This window comes from Ictidomys tridecemlineatus, chromosome 6 (assembly GCF_052094955.1).
Source record: "Ictidomys tridecemlineatus isolate mIctTri1 chromosome 6, mIctTri1.hap1, whole genome shotgun sequence".
Lineage (NCBI taxonomy): Eukaryota > Metazoa > Chordata > Mammalia > Rodentia > Sciuridae > Ictidomys > Ictidomys tridecemlineatus.
Window position 1 is genome coordinate 50,508,050 of NC_135482.1, and position 20,737 is coordinate 50,528,786.

Sequence of the window (20,737 nt, forward strand, 5' to 3'; positions counted from 1 at the left end):
GAGTTGGTACCATCCTCACTCCACTGAAAGAGAGGAAGAGATGAGGAGGATGATACTGATTGCTAACATTTGGTAAGCATCTACTATGTGGCCAGGCATTGTTCTGGATGCTTAACCTGTATTAACTCAGCTTTGTTCTTCCTCTTAGTGCTTATTACACCTGCCATTTTAGACTTTTTGTTGTTGTTTGTTTATTGTCTGTATCTCCTCATTGGAATATAAAAGTCTGAGAGGAAGTATTTGGTCTATTTTTATTCACAACTGTACTGCCAGTACATTGAAAAGTGCCTGGCTCAGGAAGCATTCAAAAATGTGCATTGAGGGCTGGGGAAGTGGCTCAAGCGGTAGCGCGCTCGCTTAGCATGCGTGCGGCCCGGGTTCGATCCTCAGCGCCACATACCAACAAAGATGTTGTGTCCGCCGAGAACTAAAAAATAAATATTAAAAATTCTCTCTATCTCCTCTCTCACTCTCTCTTAAAAAAAAAAAAGAATCTTTCTTTAAAAAAAATGTGCATTGAATGAATCAATAAGTCTTCACAATGTTTATTCTTTTACTAACTCTAAGAGTTGGTCATTATTATGAGTTCCAGTTTATAGATGAAAAACCGAGGCAAAGGGTCACATGCACCCAGAAAGTGACAGGGCTGTGATTTAAGCCTTGGCCCTTCCCCTTCTCTGATGCCTCATCCAATGCCATGATGGATAATTCTATGTGTCAACTTGACTAGGCCTTGGGGTGCCTGATTATTTGGTCAAACATATTCAGGGTCTGTATGTAAAAATGTATGCAGACAAGATTGATATTTGGATCAGTAGATTGAATAAAGCAGAATGCCCTCCCAATGTAGCTGGGCCTTATGTAATCCACTGATGGCCTGCATTGAACAAAAAGGCTGGCTAAGAGACAATCCACTCTCTCTGTGTAATGATCTTTGAGCTGGGACATTGGTTTTTTGATTTCAGATGTGGAGTTGGACTGGAACTTAACACCACTGCTCTCCTGGGTCTCCAGATTGCCAACTGCAGATCCTGGGACTTTTCATCCTCTATAACTGGGAGAGCCAGCTCCTTATAACACATCACTTTGTACACACAGTCACATTCGCATACTCTATTTGGTTCTGTTTCTCTAGAGAACCCAGTAATACAGATGACCAGCAAGGGCCACAAAGCTAGCTGTCACTGTAACTGGGATTCAGATTCAAGTTTGCCAACTGCCAGTTTGGTCATTTTTGTTTCATTATAGCATAACACTCGCCCTGGCTTCTTTGCTCTCAAATTAGCTGATTCTATCCTTTAGCTTTCATTTAAGTATTCAACTCAAAAGGAAGTGAATTAGCAGATTTGACTCAAAAAGGGAGTCTGACAATCTTGGTTTACCCTTTCACTTTTTTTGCACAATGAGTTCCATCTGTTAGATATTTAAATTAACATTTCTAAGAAGTACAGGTTGCCATTGAGACACATGTTCAAATTTTCACTTAAGACGTTTTTTACTAAAGCAACATTAATGCCATGGATGCTAAAAAATACAAATGAGCAGGTGATAAACTGCTTAATTATTCTTTGTTGTGGGGGAGGCATTAACATTTAGAGATCTTATTTAGAAATGGTTCCCCAAAACTATAGCAACAGAAATAAATGACAGTAAAGGACATAGGCTCTGGAACCGGATCCAGACTTGAAATTCCACTTTCCTATGTACCGTACAACCTAGGGCAAGCCTCTCTCAGCTCTTAAGTTCTTCATCTGTAGAATGAGGAAACAAGAATAGCCATCTCCTAGCAATGCTATAACAATTAAGATGGTTTAAGTAATGTGTATAGCACAAAAACTAACACATACATAATAAACATACAATCAATGTTAGCCACTCTGGCAGGATTGACTAGTTATCTATAAATAACTCCCATTCTTTTTCAAATTGTCAGAATCCCTATATAAAAAAAAAACTGGTTAGCAATGAGCTAGCTAGTTAAAAACTGTAATTCCCAGATCTCCATGCAGGCTGGTAGGACCATATTCTAAATTCTGATAAATAAGCTGAATGCAAAAGTTTAGTAATGTAAGACTTTCATTAAGTCTCCTTGAAAGACAAGGGGCCAGCCCTCTTTCTTTTCTCCATTCTGTTTCAGGGAACACAAAGGTAATGGTTGAAGTTCTAGAAACTATTGAACTATATTGAACCATAAGGACAAATATTGCAATTGGGCTTCTCTGAAGAGTGGATTAGGAGGAGTCTGATTTTTAAAATTTTTTCTTTTTAGTTATACATGAAAGTAGAATGTGTTTTGACGTATCATAAATACATGTAACATAACTTTCCATTTTTTGTGATTGTATGTGATGTGGAGTTATACTGGTTGTGCATTCATATGTGAACATACGAAAGTTATGTCTGATTCATTCTATTGTCTTTCTTATTCCTATCCCCTCTCTCTTCCCTTCACTCTCCTTTGTCTAATCCAAAGTACTTTTATTCTTCCCTACCTCTTCCTTATTGTGTGTTAGTATCCGCCTATCAGAGAGAGGAGCCTGATTTTTGATGGCTTTATGTAACTTTATGTAACATACCAGCTCTGGGTGCCCATCTTTGGATTTTTATTATGTATGAGAGAATATAAACTACTTTTCTCATGCCATTATTTTGAGTACACCTCTGTTACTCAAGGCTGATTTAATCTTAACTGCTTTGGCTGTCCCTGGTGGTAGTTTAAAAATCCAAATGGAGGCCTGACACTATCTTGAGGCATTTTTCCCCGCTTCCCCTAAGTAAAAGCAAAACTGGGCAAAAATATTCAAATGGAGGTGCATCACTTTAAAGCTATTCCTTCTATTTCAGAAACCACTCTGAGTTACCATCTTCTTTCTCCTGCTCACAAGCCCAGACTTCATGTTCTATTATATAATCTATAATTCATCACACCATGTATCTATCACATCATCTAGACAACCTGAACTGATCAAATTCAGTTTAAGTTCTAAAGTAGAAGTGATCCTAAGTCATTTCTTTTTATTTGCTTTCCCGGGCATTTGTATTTTATTTGAGATAAAGTTTTTTGATCAAAGTTTGGAATATCAGCAATTGTGGTGGAAGCCATATTTTGGAGTAAACAAGCCTACACATAAGACCATCACCTACCACTAAAGTTGATCATAACTTAAAATATTCCACTGGTATAAAGCAGCTAGCATATTTCTCAATGTTCACCTTCAACTCACAAGGAATTTCAAGGGTTGAGAATGAGTAGTGAATATTTGTCTGTCAAGCAATTAAATGGCATCTTCAATTCCTAGAGGCTACCTGGTTTATATCTATAACTTCAGCAATCATTGGTACATCATCTGCTATACAAAATTCTATGCACGATGAAACCAGTTTATTTGTTTCTAGCCAGAATATGGTGATAACCACCCTTCTTGAACTCTTGGTCCACTGTGTAAAACATAACTCACCTTACTCTTCATAGATTTCATCTGAACAAGAATCGGTGTATCCGAATATAAAGTGCAAGAAAAGACCAAAGGGCATTTCCTTTTAGAGCAACAAGAGTATGTGTGTTTGAGGGAGGAAGGGAAAAAGGAAAAGAAGGAGGGTTTGGGGGAAAGAGGTAGGTAGGTAGGCAAAGTAGTTCTTTTTTCCGTTGAATGGACCACTTGTCTTGGCTGAACAGTGTCTCTCATTAAAGCAAAATATTTCCCCAGGAGCTCAAAGTGATCTACACATGACATAATTAAAACCTCTTTGCCTCTCTTCTCTATCCGTTAATTCCTCCACTGATTCTGAGAAGTTAAATGACTCTGACAGGGTCACTCAAATCCTGGTAGCCTTTCCAGGAATCTGGCTCCTTCAGGCTTTCAGACTGGTGTTGATTAGAGGTTTGAGAAAGTATTAGTGAACTTGATCCAACTACGTGGAGTCTGCTAAATGTCTAAGTCCAGTCAATGGGATGGATCTAGGAGAAATTTCTCTCTACACATCCCTCACTGAGAGACAATTCTCATGCCCTCTTTCTGACTTTTCTTGCATGCAATGATCAAGTTTACCTTGATGTTCTGCTACTCTGGCTAGTTTCAGACCAATATCAACAGGCTTTTGTCCATAATGCTGTGATAACCAGCAGACTTGTTTATTTTTTAAAGTATTAAGATGGTTTCTATTTCTAGATGAAACAACGTTCAAGCAAAGGGAACCACAAGGAAAGTACCATGAAGTCCTCATCTTAAAACAATTCAATGACAGGTAACAAGAGAATTTCTGTTTGTTCTCTTTTGAAGTCTCAGAAGCACAATGCTCATTTAACTTTTAAATGATAATACTTCCAGAAATGGTTCATATCTTGAGTTGTCAGAAATTAACAAGTCATATCAAGTATGGACAGGTAATTGGCCTTTATAATCTAAAACTCTTTTTAAAATTAATTGGACTATAGATAGACCTTATAACACGAGGGGTTTGCAGGTTACACATACAATTTGACATTTCTAAAGAGGAATTAACACGCCGAAGTCAATCAATTCAATTTATAACATGGAGGTAGCAAATGTGCTTTATAAAAATACATATTTATCATACATATACAAAAAATAAAGTTCATTTTGTAAAAATATCACTCCTCTTATAGAAGTTTAATTTATAACTTAATTTAGAAGTGTCAGTGGAACATTAAAAATTTAATTCATTAAATTACATTTTACACATGTGGATTTTAGGAACAAATAGAACTTGAAATAAAAAATCAAGAATCACATTTTAATAATGTTTCAGTTTTAGTTTTTATTAAAGAAAAATTCAAGTAATCTTGTGCAATAAAAATGTAAATATTTATCATTAGGATAAATTATATCCTCATTTCTCATTATGTTATATTCTTTTAAAATAAAAAGTGCCCCAAAACCTCTGAAAGGAAATCTATGTTTAAAAATATGATAATGCAGTATAAAAAATTTTAGATGGCGTATCATTAATTCCAACTTACATCATTGGTATTAGTTTTAAAAATAATTGTTTTTCTATTTTAAAATATTTTATTATAATGTCAACATATCAACTGTACACTTAAATGGGACACACTGGGATATTTCCTAATATGCATATACTGTGAATTGTTAATTTCCATTTTCTGCTCTCCTTGCACCCTTCTCAGACCCTAGAAATATTTCTTCTAATGTCATTTTAAATAATTTAATTTCTTAAGATCATATGTAATAACCTAAATAGAATATTTTTAATTAAAGCAAATTATTATAAAGAAGGAAAAATAGATATCTCCACAAAAGTAATTTTAATAAATTAATCCATTCACCAAACAATTAATTGAACTGAAGTGGGAGGGGCAGCGGAAGAAAAGAAAAAGAAATTAAAGTACCCAGAATAAAGCAACTCTAAATTTCTCAAGTCTCAGAATGACAACAATTTTTAACAAAATATTCTGGAATTGAATATGTGCACAGATCCATATAATCCAACCAATTATAAACATGTCTTACTAATATCCTATAAAGCACCTTGCTTCTGGTTTCTTAAAGTATGCTAATTCTGTGTGTGTGTGTGTGTGTGTGTGTGTGTGTGCGCGCACACGCACACAATCTTTCCAAATCAGAAGAGAGGCAGAGGAATACAGTACGTGCATATGGTGGTGTGCACGCATCTACCTGGTCCCATATTTCAACCAGACGAGCACCCACCGGCACTCTGGCTTGCATTAAGTTATAAAATGAACAATGTTTTTCCAAATCAGAAGGCTAAACCAAGAATTCTTGCAAAAGAAGAAAAATTAAGTGCTTACCGTGTAAAGCTCATTAAGAACTTTCATTAAATCTTCATGAAGTTGAAATGCAATCTCTTTGCTCTGTAATCAAGAAGAAATTAAGAAAGAATATTTGAAAATGTAACAGAAACTTGTTTATAAATTATATATATATATATATATATATGTATAAAGTCCCACTGACTGAAAACAGGATAAATATATATATCTGCATATTTCTCTCTCTATATATCTACATACTTCTCTCTCTACATACACACACACATAAATATGTATATGTATACAATTATGTGTATATATGTAGAGATAAAGCCAGAATGTCCCTGGTATAATAAACATCTTCAGCCAAATGGCCCTTCTTAATACTAAGCAATGCAGGATGGACAGAAGCAAGTAAGTGGCAAGTGGACTGTCAGGATGGCTCCCCTCCCATCCATATCAGATTTTCAAGAGAGATAAAAAGCAAGCAGGGTGAAGCATCATGCTGGCTTCAAAGTTGAGCAACAGGACTAAAGTCATTAAAGATGACCTCCAGCATTCAGTCTCTCCCTCCTCAGTATCATCACAAAGGAATTTTGCAGTGAAATTCTCAAAAAGCTAAGTTTGAAAACAAAGCGAACATTAACTTTCCTGTCCAAAATATGGATCTGACTGACTATAATCTGAAGAAAGCAATTTCAAAGTAGTAAGATGAAGTTCACTTAAAATCCACATACTTTAATTCTGCAATTTTTTTTAATTAAAAGACACAAAAGCACAGAGTTGCATTCTTCTACCCTGCTAGTGAAAAACAGTATTTAAAATATTCTTCCTTAGGCTCATCCTGAGAGTTTGACAGAAGAGCATTTGAATATTGTTTTCAGCACAATCTGTAAGTTAGTTTAAAGGAAACCATGTTCAAACAACTTTTTTTTCTTTCTGTTTTGAATTCACGATGTCATCAGCTACAGAGAATGGAAAAACTGTGTACCAGAATTAATCCGCAGTGAGATGGTAACAAGAAATATCTATACGTTCATTCATGTGCCTCCTACTGGACCATCAGTTTTGAGGGTAGGGATCATATCTTTATCCATTCTGCCTTAGTGAGTGAGCATCTAGGACACAGAAGTTAAGGTAGCTCTTGGTCTCACCTAGCTCTGACCTTGCTGCCCATAAGAAGCTTCAAACAAATACTTGTTAAATGAATCTAAGAACAAGCTGAAATACTGTATGCCTGAAATAGCTGAAATAGTTACTCTATTTGCTTAAGTGGTCTGCTGGTCACTACTGAAAGGACAGAAAGGAAAGGCCATAGACCACCCTTTAAAAAATGTTGGGATTCAAAGGAAATTGAATCCACCTACAAACATAAAGTTTTTGGGTCAGGACTCAGTAAAAAGCCAAACGTGATGAATTGGAGATTCATGGAAGATAAAATACTGAGAGAAGATGACACCAGGAAAGAGAAATTCAAATTTACTGGCAGCATTTGTCACTGGGTTTTCTTGGGGATCCTGAAGACAGTGCTGCTGTTTTCTAAGCTTTGACAGCTTCTAAAATCCCTCAATTGGTCATAAGAGGAGTTTTATGTTTTGCAGGGTCCCTGATATGTGAGGCTGTGGGCTAGGAGACACTCCAGAGTGAAAGGAGAGTCACAGTGGGCAAATGAAGCCAGCTGAAACTCATTTATTTTCCCCAAGTCTTGGTTATCCTGAACGTACGCATTACACTACAATCTCCTATGATTGCAGCTTGGTGTTATTTTAATATCAGATTTCATGCAAGGATCTGGGCCACCAATTTAGAACTCTCTAATGGGATCAAAGGCCAAGTAACTGTGCTCAGTTATCTACGTTTCAGGTAGCAGGTCCGAAAAGAAAATATTTCTTGGCTAAGATTTCAGAACATAACGACAACAACAAAAATCCCTTGGGTTCAATTAACCTCAAACCAAGAATATTTAGGGTCAGATTAAAGACTTTGATTTGTGGTCACAAGTATCCTCCAGACTACTGTGGGCCAAACAGGATAAGCAAGATAGTTCTTTGTATGTTCCACGTTTTATATGACTGCGGGTAGTGAGGTAGAAGAAATCTAGCATCAGAGAAAGACTACAATCTTCCAAGCATACACTTATATTTTTCTTTCACCTGTCCCCTGAAATATATTAAGTTTATCTGAAAGCACTATAGCATAATGCCTAAAAGTAAGGACTCTGGATACCTGTATATCTCAGTTTCCTGATCTGTAAAATAAATACAGCCATTGCACCTACCTCAGAGGGTTGTTATAAGCATTAAAGGGACAAAATATACATAGCACTTAATATGGGACCTAACATGCATAGACACTATAATATTATTTATTATAATAAATAATATTATAGTTATTTAATTTTTCCCCAGTTTGCAATGCCCACATCATACTTTCCCTTGTTTTGGTCTCATAGGGCATTTATCCATTGAATTCTCTGCAAGAGGTGCTTTGTAGAACTGTCCTAGGCCTTTAGATTCCTCCAGGTGTCCCCTAACTTTGAAGGGCCCCCAAATATTGTGCTCCACATTTAGGCTTTTCTTATGTTTCTACTCCTGCACAGGTACATATACTAAACTTACCTTCCTATGTTCCATTTGCTTGGGGATTCTATTACTAGTGGTAAAGAAGAAATTAATGAAACACATTAGGAAATGGATGATTCCTCAAGCCAACATGGTACATGCAATTTATGAAAGAGGCCCTCAGGAGCTCTGGTAAGAGTTTTAGATTTTGTGAAAAGTTGGTGAGGAGTTTTTTCAGTAGGGAAAACCTTGATACCCTCCTGCCACAGAACAGTTTCTACCCATTAACCATCTTCTTCCCACCACCACTCCTGTGGTCTGTAAAGATTGTTAAAAACTGGACTGAGGTCTCAGAAGGACTTGTTTATGTGAAACATGAATTCACACATCCTTGTGATCACTGAATGCTAGGGGCAGAGCTGTATTCTCATGACATGGGAATAGTAAAGGGACCACAGCATGTACCCTACCCCAGTTTAGATATGTCTCCAATTTATTATAGTACCAATGAGAGAATAAGCATTTTGAAGAATATTCTGGACCTCAAAAGAAGCAATCTTTAAATCAAAACACAGTAACTATAGCGCTTAGGATACAGTTGTACCAAATTAATGAACTGAAATCTAACTACAAAATACCTGGATTGTCAAAGTCCATCAAAATGGAAGAGGGTGCACATGCCTCTGGATTGTATTTCATTCAAAATTGGAAAAGAGTGTGAGTAGACCCTTGACCCTTAAACAAAACTGCCATGGCAGAAAAATGATACCGATCTGAAGGAAGCAATGAATGTTCCTTTTGTATAAGAGAAAAAAAATTATGAAATAATATGTTTGAAATAAAGTATTTTCTATGTTATTTGAGATTAGCTGATTAAAATTACTTTTATACAGAGAAAGAAAAGAGGGTCTTTCGATTGCTTCAGGGATAGAGTTGGAAAAGAGAAGAGGTTTCACCTCTCTATTAACATGAGACAGAAGTTGAAAATATGGTCAAACTTCTAATATGTTTCCCTGGGATTCTGACCCAAGGGGAAAGAAAATGGTTAACTTTAATTTAGTAACATTATATCTCCAGCTTATAAGCCCGAGATGAAATTCCAGACCTATTTCCAATTATTTACTATTTATTGCCATACTGATGTTTCAGATATCTTAAATGTAAATTCAAAATTAAGAGCTCTAAAGTTTTTATCTTTTTTCAATTATGAAAATATATGAAGTATATTGAAGAATACTAGAAAAACTGAGAAAGGACAAAATGACCATCATTGTGACTTGATGTATTTCCTTCAAGTTAGCTTATCTAAGCATAGGTCTCAACTCTAATCATTCCATTATAACCAAATATATTTTTGTATTCTCCTTTTTCAAATTACCATAAATTTTTTGATGAACTCATACAATTTTCAGGCAACTACAATTTGATTCACAAAACTATTCATATTATTGTTTCCACTATTTTCAATCAGTCAATAATTTAATCATTAAATTTCACCATTTTTAGGCTATAAATTCTTTATTTTATTTTTATTATATTTTAAATATTTATTTTTCGGTTGTAGTTGGACACAATACCTTTATTTCATTTATTTATTTTTATGTGGTGCTGAGGATCAAACCCTGGGCTCGCACATGCTAGGTGATCGCTCTGCCACTGAGCCACAATCCCACCCCCAAATTCTTTATTTTATATTCTCATTTAATCAGTACTTAAATACAAATTTCTCATATATGCAATCACTTTTGTAGATTTATAATATGAAATACTGAATAAATATTACAAATCATAACAGTCAAAATTTACAACAAAATACCAAAGAACTATTATTTTAAATTTCTATTGAAAACATGAAACAAGAATAAAGAATATCAATTGTAATCCCAGGGTTTGGGGGGCTGAGGCAGAAGTTCAAAGCCACATTCAGCAACTTAGTGAGGCCCTAAGCAACTCAGTGAGATCCTGTTTCTAAAATTTTTTTAAAAATATATTTTTATTAATATATGACAAAAAAAGAAGAGAAATTTGGACCATTCAATGAATACAAAAGGTCAATAGTAAGAAATGGAACAATATTTTCAAGTCATGAAAATGGGCTCTTGGTACACATTCCACTTTATCATCTGTTCAAAGGTATTTCTTGGCACTTTCTACTTTGCCAAAGTATGTGCAATCATTCTGGGTTGGCAAAAATCTTTCTTGTCATTCTTTAAAGTATAGTTGCAGTGCTCATAAATATCATTTTTGAGAGAATAGTCATTGCACAGGAGGCAAAGCCATGAATATTTCATTTCCATTAGCTGGGTGAAGTCAACCATTTTTCATCTTTGGTCTAGGATGGTGAATACAAGAAAGTGGGGGACAGCAAACCTGTTCTAGCCAGCAGGTAGCATGGTCCTGCAATTCAATATGCTTTAAGCAGTCTGCACTGCCATCATGAATACTGGTCTAAAGACATATCTTATAGTTTGTGCTATTTGCTTAAATCATTTCCGTTATGTGAAACTGTGAGGATAAACGTATGAATATTTTTGGCTAAGGTGTAGCTCAGTAATAGAGCCTTTGCCTAGCATTCATAAGGTCTTGGTTCACCCCCTAGCACAGCCAAAAAATCAAAAAACAATAACAAAAAACATTTGTAGCTCCTTGATGTTGGAAAATTATTTTTAGGAGGTTTATTATGAGTTAATATGGCTTCTAGAAGCACAATGTTATTAAGTCAGAAATCTGAGGTTTATCCAAGACTAAACTAGATACTTTTCCTTGAAGAAGTAAAAAATCCTATCTATTGTCTACCTTACTGATCCATTTTTCTGTATGTCACTATAATTTTTAAAAATCCAATTATGCTTAATTTGATTAAAATCCTTTAAAGGCTTACTATATTTTTTTAGGATTGAGCTCCAATTTTTTTAATTCTCCCATAACTACCCATGAATAACTCATCTCCTTCACATTGTACAAATCTCAGACCCTGCCCTCCAGCCTGCTCACCAACTGCTAACTCCCAGGTCCAGCTTTGACATCCCTCTCTCCTCTGCTGGACTCACTTTCCTTCCTTGTACCTGATATAATCCTACAGGCTACCCTGTGAGAACTCTTTTGTAAGTTTGCCTTGTCACCCAGAGAAAAAACAGATACTCCCTGTATTGTGATTTTTATAATACATTTATTTATCATCACCCCTAGGCTGTATCATTTAGTGATTAAGAGTTCAAACACTAAAATTGAACTGCCTGTGTTCAAACTATCTTCTTACACTCGGTGTACAAGTTAAACAGCTTTGTGAGGCCTCAGTTTTCTCAAAAAAGAAATGCTTAATAGTTTTTATGTCACAGGGTTTTACTGGGAAGGTCCTGACTAAATACTTAACACAAAATATTATTATTTTGATTATCACATTTCTTTTTCTCCTCATAGAACATTTCTTTGAGAGCAGGGATCACATCCTAATCCTCTTTGTATTCCTAGGGCCTGCTTTGGTGCTTGGCACATGGTGGGCACCGCATATGTTTGTGGAATGAATGAGACCCAGGCTGACTCAAGTCTGTGTCCTGTAGAGTTCACCATCTCACATAGGAGCCAGACAGGTTGTATTAGCCCATGTTTTGTTGCTACAGGCTGTTGTTACCTGAGGTTGAGCAACTTTTATAAAGATCAGAGGTTCAGTTCTGGAGGTTCAAGAGGGCATGACATCAGTACTGGCTCAGGTCTGATAAAGATCTCATGATGGATGTGTCACGTTGTCAGGAGTGCACGTGTAGAAAGAGATCACATAGTTAAATAAAAAGAATTTAGACAGTGATTCAGGGGTTGGACCTGCTCTTGTAACAACTTGATTTTCCAAGAGCTCAGGGATCCTAGGAGAGCTATACTAATCCCTTCTGAGATCAGCTTCCCCAAGACCTTCCAAGTAGGCCCTGCCCCTTAAAGGTCCCACCTCCTCTCCCTTCTCCACACTGGGACCAAGCCTCCAACACATGACCCCTGGGGGACAAGCTCCAGCCATGGCAGCTGCCAGCTTTCTATAAGGAGTGCTAGAGTAAGTGCTACTCTGGGTGAGTCCTGGCCAGACTGGTTAATAGAGGACCGCTGGTTTGCTCCCTGGAACCTTCCAGAAAGAGGAGAGAGGGCAAAACAAAGAGCATAATACAACCACATGTGAGTACGTTGCACAATCAATCAAGTGATCTATGTTGGGTTAAATGACCAATCCCAGAGGCTCGAAGAGATATTTTTAAAGTAAATCTATTGTGATTACCAGTCAAGGAATCTTAACTTTATGCTGAGTCAGAGTAGAGGTGAGAGAGAAAGAGGAAAACCAGATTAAATATTTAATGACTGCATTTCAAATGATTTTAGTGTCTTATGGTCAGTTGGTTTTGGATGTAAATTCTGGTTGAACGAGTCAAGCCATACCTCCACTGTGTATGTACTTTAAAAGTTTCCAAAGCTCATGTTCATGTGTCTTTATAATAATAGATTCCTTTAATTCAAGTAAACTCTGAAGACAGAGGCAACAGTTTCTTCCAAAATGCCTAATGGTGAAATCTGGGTTGGGTTTAATGATCTGAGCCAAGTTTCTGGATAATATATACTGTGTCTCTGCACATTTTCCTTCTATCCAGGGACATAATTTTATAATTACTGAAATTAAAACTAAATATTAGATCATACAATGAGCCTTACAATCTACTCTATCCCCAGGTGGGAGCCATCCATCATGAGATCTTTACCAGAGTACAGACCTTTAGATATTATGCTGTGCAACTAGGAAATGTGGAAAAGTTAGAGTCTTAGACACAAGGGAACTAGAACTTCATTTTTGAAATCAGACAAAATTTAATTATAAAGGAAAATATGTGGGGCATCTCCTAGAACACTTGTTAATGTCATTGGTAGGCAAATGTGGCCTACCGCACATGGAGGGGAAAAGTCTCGTGTACAGGTGTAGTGTTCAGTCTGTGAGTGACAACGTGAATGTTGCCACCTAACTCAACGTCACTTGTGATTCCCAGGTACAAACAGGACTTGAACAGACAGATATTTGAGAATGAAATTTAAAATCCTATTTTCATTTTTCTCAACTCTTCAAGAAACATAATTTTTCAAGCTAGGGTTACTTATTCAAAATGGCGATAAATTGGAAATACCTTCTCAGTGCCACCAAATTAAGAATTAATTAAGTATAAACTCTCAGTGGCTGATGTAAATAAACTGACTCAATTAAAATCAGAATGAGTTATAATATAATTGACTAAGAAAATCAAAAATATTATTTTCAGATCATTTTTCAATACATTGAACTTTATAAAACTTTGTAGCTTCTGCTTTCTTAGAAATTTCTTATAGTTTCTGTAATGTTTTCTTTAAAACATCAACCTGAGTTTACTACATTATCAGTAAAGCCAATTGGCTTTCTCTCCTAAAGCAGCTGTGATTGTGCACAGATCCTGTCACAGTGCTCCCCAGGGGACTAAGGACTCACATCTATGGCACAGTTAGCTGGGGTTATGAGTATAGTCCATGGTGAAGCAAACTGTACCACATGTGTAGGAAGCCCATGACCTTGGTCTTATTTAGCACTGTAGCAGACGATCTACAAAAATAAATCAATAAGTAGATTTGTTCCTTTAAAAGTCATCTCTTGAATTAATAAGGAAAAGGTGGAGATTCTTTGAAATATTGAGATAAATTCATTCATTCACATACTCATTCATGCATTTTTTTCTCTCCTACCAAGTCTTCCTGAGGGCCTTCCAAATGCCAAACAAACATAGAAAACTGGATTCACAATCTAGCAGAAGATGTGAACAAAGCAATTTCAATCCTATTTGGATTATTCTTATTCAAACAATTTAAACAAATCAAAACATATAACTCCGGAACCAAACTCTCAGTTTCTTCTTTACAAATGAATTCATCTTTAAGAATTTAACCAGTGTCAGAAACTTCCTTCAAAGGTTGATATTTAGCTTAAAAGCACCATCTCAGAATTATAATTTATCAATCTACCAAACTAACAATGAATATAATAAGGAAAAATAGGTTAAGAAACAGAAAAAGAAATCCCTAAAGAGTAAGTAATTCTTTTCACCAAGAACTTGGCTTTTAACCAGAAAAGTTAAAACAACTAAAGACTAAAAAAAAAAAAACCCTTGTGGCTCATGGGGAAATATACATGGAACTTGCATGTGCATATTTGTTCATTTGAAAGGCAAAAAACCCCCGCATCTTCAAGATAGGCCCAGGGTCAGATTAAATATCTAACTTCCCTAAACTATTTCCTCATCTGTAAAATGGAGAGGATCACAGTATGTACTCTACAGGGCGGTTATGAGGATTAAACATGGTACCCACTGTTATGTGCTTAACAGGGTGCATGGAACACACAAAGTGTCCCATAAATGTTAGTCCTTTCTGGTATTATGATGTTATTATCAGTTCAGTATCATGTTTGGTTTATCTTGTTAAGTCACTTTCTGTTTTTCTAAATACTGTAAAATAGTGTTTATCAGCTTTTGAATTGGAATGTCTTAGTCAATTCTAAGTCAAAACTTGCATTCTGAAATACTTAGCTGCATTTGTGATACTATATTAAGGAGGATAAAGTCCATTTCAGAGACTATCTCAGAACCACAACAAAGCACATTCTTCAAGTCAAGCACTTGCTGACTACAGAATGCAGAGCTGTTAGGAGATCTGTCTTAGGATAAAGTAAACACCTGTCTCTGTTTAAGTTCTACCAACTGTTCTTCACACCCATACCCTTACAGAGTTAGTGTGCCTGTGCCATCTCCTATAGGACAAGACTACAAATGTTTGAAGAGCTAGGACTTCATTTTCTCTGTGCTATATATTCCTAATGTCTTCAACTATTCCTACTATGACACAGCTCAAAGAAATCACAATGACTTCTCCTTGTCTCCCAGGTAACTGTTTATTGGTTTGTAGCTAGTGGTATTCCCTCTTCCTTATACTTCCAGGGGTGGAGGCTAGGTTTTGGGAGGACAAGGGGGACAACAAATACTTCTTAGTGACTTGTAGTCACTTTTCACCAAGAAAAATGGCCCTGCTCTGCAGAGTCTTTGCAAACCCATATCTCTGTAATTACTGTAAACCTGAGAATCTTGGAATCATGGTTAGATCCCCACCCCTCAATAGGTCAGAGAGCCATCAGCTAATGGAGTTCAAGTCTTAAGAAAATTTTATTTGGATGGACTGAATAGCAATATTCTGGATTTAAGTTACAGGTAGGAATCCATTCAGTTCATTCTTAATCTACACGGATGAGAACTTTCTGAAGACAGTGTCATTCCAAGCATGGAACTGTGCTTTAGCCATAATTCACATGACACAGTCAACATTACCATGCAGATTACTAATCCTACAGCCTCCTTACGAGGTTCCCAAGACAAGTTCCTTCCCATTCCAATGGATTCTTAACAATGCTTTCAAAAAACAAAGCTGAATGTGTTCTATCTCTTCTTAAACATTTCTCCCAGCATTCTCAGTTGCTTAGGTGACAACATATTCCAATTCCTCAAATTGAGATCAGAAATTCTTGCACCTTCCCACAGCCTGCCTCTCTAGATCAGAAATCCAGGACCTGGTCCTTGTGCTGGTCTCTGTACAGAAGAATTTACTTCCCCCAATTCCTCTATAAAACTTCAAGTTGAAGAGCTTGATTGAATGTCCCTCTGTGCAGACATTCTCCTTTTCCTTGGCAGAGAAGGTCTCCCTTAGTCCTCTGTGATCTTATGTTCTATCTTTGTAAGAGCAGTTACCAGTTTAGATGGTGATTTTTATGTCTACACTTCCTTCCTTTATTACATTCTAAGCTCCTGTCGGGTATGAATTGAAAATTTGCATCTTACCTTTATGTACTTAGCACCTGCCTGCCACTGAGCCTATCACAAAAAGGTATCAACAAAGGTTTGTTGAATTAATTGAGAAATAGAATGTCTGCTCTGTTTGGGAAAATAAAGCTGATTTCAGTGAAGTTAAGCTTCATTTTAGAAAAAAAAAAAATAATAAAGAAATCAGAATGGCTTCTCCTTGTCTCCCAGATAACTGCTCACTGGTATTGAAGTATATTTTCTTCATCTTCCAAGATAAAAGGCTAAGATCTTGGGAGGATTAGGAGGCAACACATGCTTTCTGGTGACTTGCTGTTACCTGCAATGGCTCTGTTCTGTGGAGTCAGTCTAAACCCACAGAGAGGTTACAGTGGATTTGTCATGGTTCAGCATAATGATTAGAACTTGCTGAATAATAAAAATTATTATTTTAGTAGACCCCCACAATCTCCATCTTTAAAGCCGAAGAGATAAAAAGTACATGTTTACTCTAGCCAAGCTACTGCACTAGCCAATTGTGGTTCTCTGTGCTCACCTAAAATGATTAAAGTTTAAAAAGTAAAAAATGCTACATGTATTTCTTTTCTAGTACTTATTGACCATTACTGTTTTTTCAATCTAAATAGTTCCTATATCCAGTGTCAAAATATTTTATTTTTATAGGTTTCTAGGTTGCTCTGACCACATAATTAGTTGGTAAATTTTCTTATTTCTATTTAACTGTTTTTCTAATAATAAAAATTTTTTTCTTTGAAATTGAAAAGAAACTAAAATAAATCTGACAGTCATAGACAGTATCTGTTCTGTAAATGCATATTTTGGGTTGTTATAATCCAAGGTATCACAAGTGTTCCTTAATTCAAATATTTGCTATATATGCAATCTCCCCCAATTTGGCATTTCTTGCAGCTGCTGGAAATCTTTTAGAATCCTATGATGCAGAATTAAAACAGTCTCCAAATGGTGAGAAACCTTGGCTGACGACCAGAATACTGTTCTTAGGTCTCTCTAGAAGTTGTTAATCCCAACTGCAGACACCTCGACATATGTTAAAAATGTTCTGTCCTCCTTAGTTCTCTTCTTACAACCACAAATTCCTTCTTGGATGAGAAGAATGGGTAAGGATTCAGTGTGTCTATGGCTCTTTGGAAATGAATTTGATTAAGAGCTGATCTTTTATTAATAACTGAACCTGAATAAATCTGGTAATGAGTAATATTTCTTATTCCTTTTTTATAGGTAGTGAAAGACTAAGTTAAGTTTGCCCTACCATATGCATGAAATTTATAAACTCTATGATTGAAAAACAAACCAAAAGGGAACATTTCTTTTAAAGAAATCTGTTTGGGAGGATGGGGGAATTGATTAATTTAGATCGGCATTTCTTAACTGGGGTCAATTCTGCCCACAGAAAACATGCGGCAATGTCTGCAGACATTTTGGGTTGTGACAACTGTAAGGTGGTGGTAGCATTTAATGGGTAAAGAACTCCACAGCCATTTGAATTGATGCTCCCCCATAAATAATGTATTATTTTTCACTGGGTGCTTTCAATAATTTTTTTTATCTTTAGTTTTCAATTCAATTATAATGTATCTGAGTGTGAACTTTGTTGAGTTTATCTAGTTTGATTTTGATGAGCTTTTTGAAGTGTCTCACTTCAAATGACATGAAGCCTTGCATTGTGACTCAAAGAGCAGAAAAAGGAGAGTAAAGAATGTTCCCAATCTTTTTTTTTCAATTCCTCATGCTCCAGTCTCCATTTACTTCATGTCATTTGCTAAATTTGGCAAGATTTCTTGCAATCATTTTTCAAATTTTTTAAAAATATTTTTTTAGTTATGCATGGACTCAATATCTTTATTTTGTTTGTTTATTTGTATGTGGTGCTGAGGATCGAACCCAGGGTCTTCCATGTGCAAGGTGAGTGCTCTACCACTGAACCACAACCCCGGCCCTCAAATATTTTTTCTGAACCACAGTCTTTTTCCTCTCCTTCAGAAAAACTGATATAATACAAATGTTAGATTTTTCTGGTATTATCCTAAACGTCCCCAGCTCTGTCCATTCTTTTATTTTAGTCTTTTTTTCCTTTCTGTTGTTCAGATTGGATAATCTTTTGTTAAAAAGATACCTTCAAGTTCACTGATTTCTTCCCTCTGTTAGTTTTATTCTGCTATTGAGCCCATCTATTGAGTTTTTAAATGTTCAGTTATTGTATTTTTCAGTTCAAACATTTCCATTTTGTTCCTCTTTATAAGCCTCTATTTTCTTTGCTGACACTTTCTTTTCCTTTGTTTCAAACGTGTTTGCTCTTACTTCTTGGAACATTTTTATTACGGATGCTTTAAAAATCTTTGTTAAATAATTGAAATATTTATATAGATTCACAATTTGTATCTGTTTATTGTTTTTCCATCGAGTTGAGGCTTTCCTGGTTCTTTGAATCTTGAGTAAATTTTGGGTTGTAGTCTTATATTTTGAATATTATGTTATGAGACTCAGGGTTGTGTTTAAATCACATAGAAAATGTGGCATTTTTGTTTTATCAGGAAATTAATCTAGTTGGATTCAGGACACAAAATCTGATCAGTCTTCTATGGGTTGTGGTTTCAATGTCAATCTGTGTCCAATGTCTGGGCTTATAGATCTTTCCTGCATATTCAATACCCGCTGGTCAGTCTGGAACTCAGACAGTAGTCCTATCCTTTAGCTCAGTTCTCAAAGTTCTTGGTAGGTATATTGTTTAAGATCTGACCTGTTCATGTATAGCTTAGGAGTTCAGCAGCTCATGAAGAAATTTATGAGGTAAGTGGCAGCAGATGGAGAGAGAAAACAAAATAACAGGTATTTACTACACCTTCTTGGACCACAGCTCCTCTGATTGGGGAGAAAAGTTCCTCAGAGAATTTTAGATGCTTGTGGGCCCCCACTGTTGTCACTACTGCCACTGCTATTGCCATTGTGAGATGTCTGGGGACTGGAGCATGAAGAATTGAAAAAAAAAAAAAAGATTGGGAATATTATTTACTCTCCCTTTTCTGCACTTTTGAGTCACAATGCAAGGTTTCTCCAAGAGTTGCCTATGTTCATGTATGATGTCTGCTTTCAGGTTGCCAGCTGCCTTGCCTCTAGGCTGAAGGATAATGAAGGGGTGCAAAAATGGGAAACTTACAGCTGATTTTGTGGGATTTAAAAATCTGGTTTTCTTCCCTAATTCATGCCACCATTTAATTTTTAGAGTTTTCAAACTGCTATTGCAGACATTGTGTTCAGGTTTCATAGATGCACTTAGGGGGAAAGATGTAGTGAACTTTGCAGACTCCTTTTACCCAGAATCTGTGCTTGTCTTTTGATTTTCCTTTTCTTTCTGGGAAATACAGGTCTTCACCTAGTGTGTTGTTTAGCTTGCGCTATGTAACAAAGCACCTAAAACTTAGTGGCTTAAAATACCATTTGACTTAGCTCACTATTCTGCAGGTCAGCTGGGGGATTCTTCTGTTCTGGGCCAGCTTGGCTGTGTTCTCTCTTGCATTTGTGGTCAGCTGGAGTCAGATGGCAAATGAATGATCTAAGATGTCTTCATTAATATGTCTAGTAGTTGGCTAGCTGTCACTTAGGATGCCTCCGTTGCGTTTCGTACAGTTGCCTTTTATGTAGTCTCGCTTCTCATTTAGCAAGCTAACTAGGACTTGTTTATATTGTGGTCTCAGGGTTCCAAAAGCATCAAGAAAAGGCAAGCAATTTTCAAAAAAATCTGCTTGCTTCATATTTACTATCATCCTGTTGGCCACATCAAGACATATAGCAAGCCAAAAGTCAATGTAGATGAGGGCTACTTAAGAGATGGGGGAAGAGAGGATCACTGGGGTTCATTTTGAACATATCTACAATAACAAGTATATATTCAAAATACTATGGTATATATTTAAGATTATTCAATTGCTTTCAAATATGAATAACATTGTACAGAGAAGGTTAGGATTATAAGCTTTTCCTTCAGTTGCTTTTGTAGGTTTGGGTCCATTCCTTTCTGATGTTTAACATTATATACAAGATCTAATCTGTGTTCTTTTTGGGAAAGAGCATATGTTTATTTGATGCTTGTAGAATTCCAAGCTTGAAGCTCAAAAGTACTGAGATATATTTATGTGTTTTCTCCAGTATGTTTTTATGAAACTCATAATCTATTTTCAGACTGCTGTATTTTCTCAATTGGGAAATTTTTCTTCTATTACATTTAAAATATTGTAATCCTCAGTCTCTCCAAGGGGTTGTTCAGAATCTTCTCTACTTTTTGCAAATCTTATGCTCCCCATGGTCCACTCTCCTCTTGCTCATCAGATGGTATCACTTCCAATGTCACAAAAAAACTGGAACAGAGAATTTCACAGTACCCTGCTACTTCACCTACAAAACCACCTGCAGCATCACCAGCTCTCATTTCTTCTCTCCTAACAGAGTCTCTTGCCAAACGCTAATCCTTCTGCCTGCCCTTTGGATACCATTATTTGACAGTTTTATAGAGTCTTGGATCAATCAATCATTCCTATTCTCTTCTAGCC

The 20,737-nt window shown here is 36.1% G+C and overlaps 1 protein-coding gene and 1 pseudogene across 6 annotated transcripts in view; both read right to left on the minus strand.

Moving 5' to 3' along the window:
- The window catches only part of Srgap1 (SLIT-ROBO Rho GTPase activating protein 1), a 279,415-nt gene that overhangs the window by 116,690 nt on the left and 141,988 nt on the right, over nt 1–20,737 (minus strand). For all 6 annotated transcript variants that reach the window (XR_013440538.1, XM_005328689.4, XM_005328688.5 and 3 more), the window contains one exon: nt 5,792–5,854. Coding sequence is in view for 5 of the 6 variants with exons in the window: in XM_005328689.4 (XP_005328746.1) it covers nt 5,792–5,854 (63 nt within the window). In the remaining variant the exon portion in view is untranslated. The remainder of the gene's footprint in view (nt 1–5,791; nt 5,855–20,737) is intronic.
- On the minus strand, nt 10,348–10,631 carry LOC144378420 (microsomal glutathione S-transferase 1 pseudogene; annotated as a pseudogene).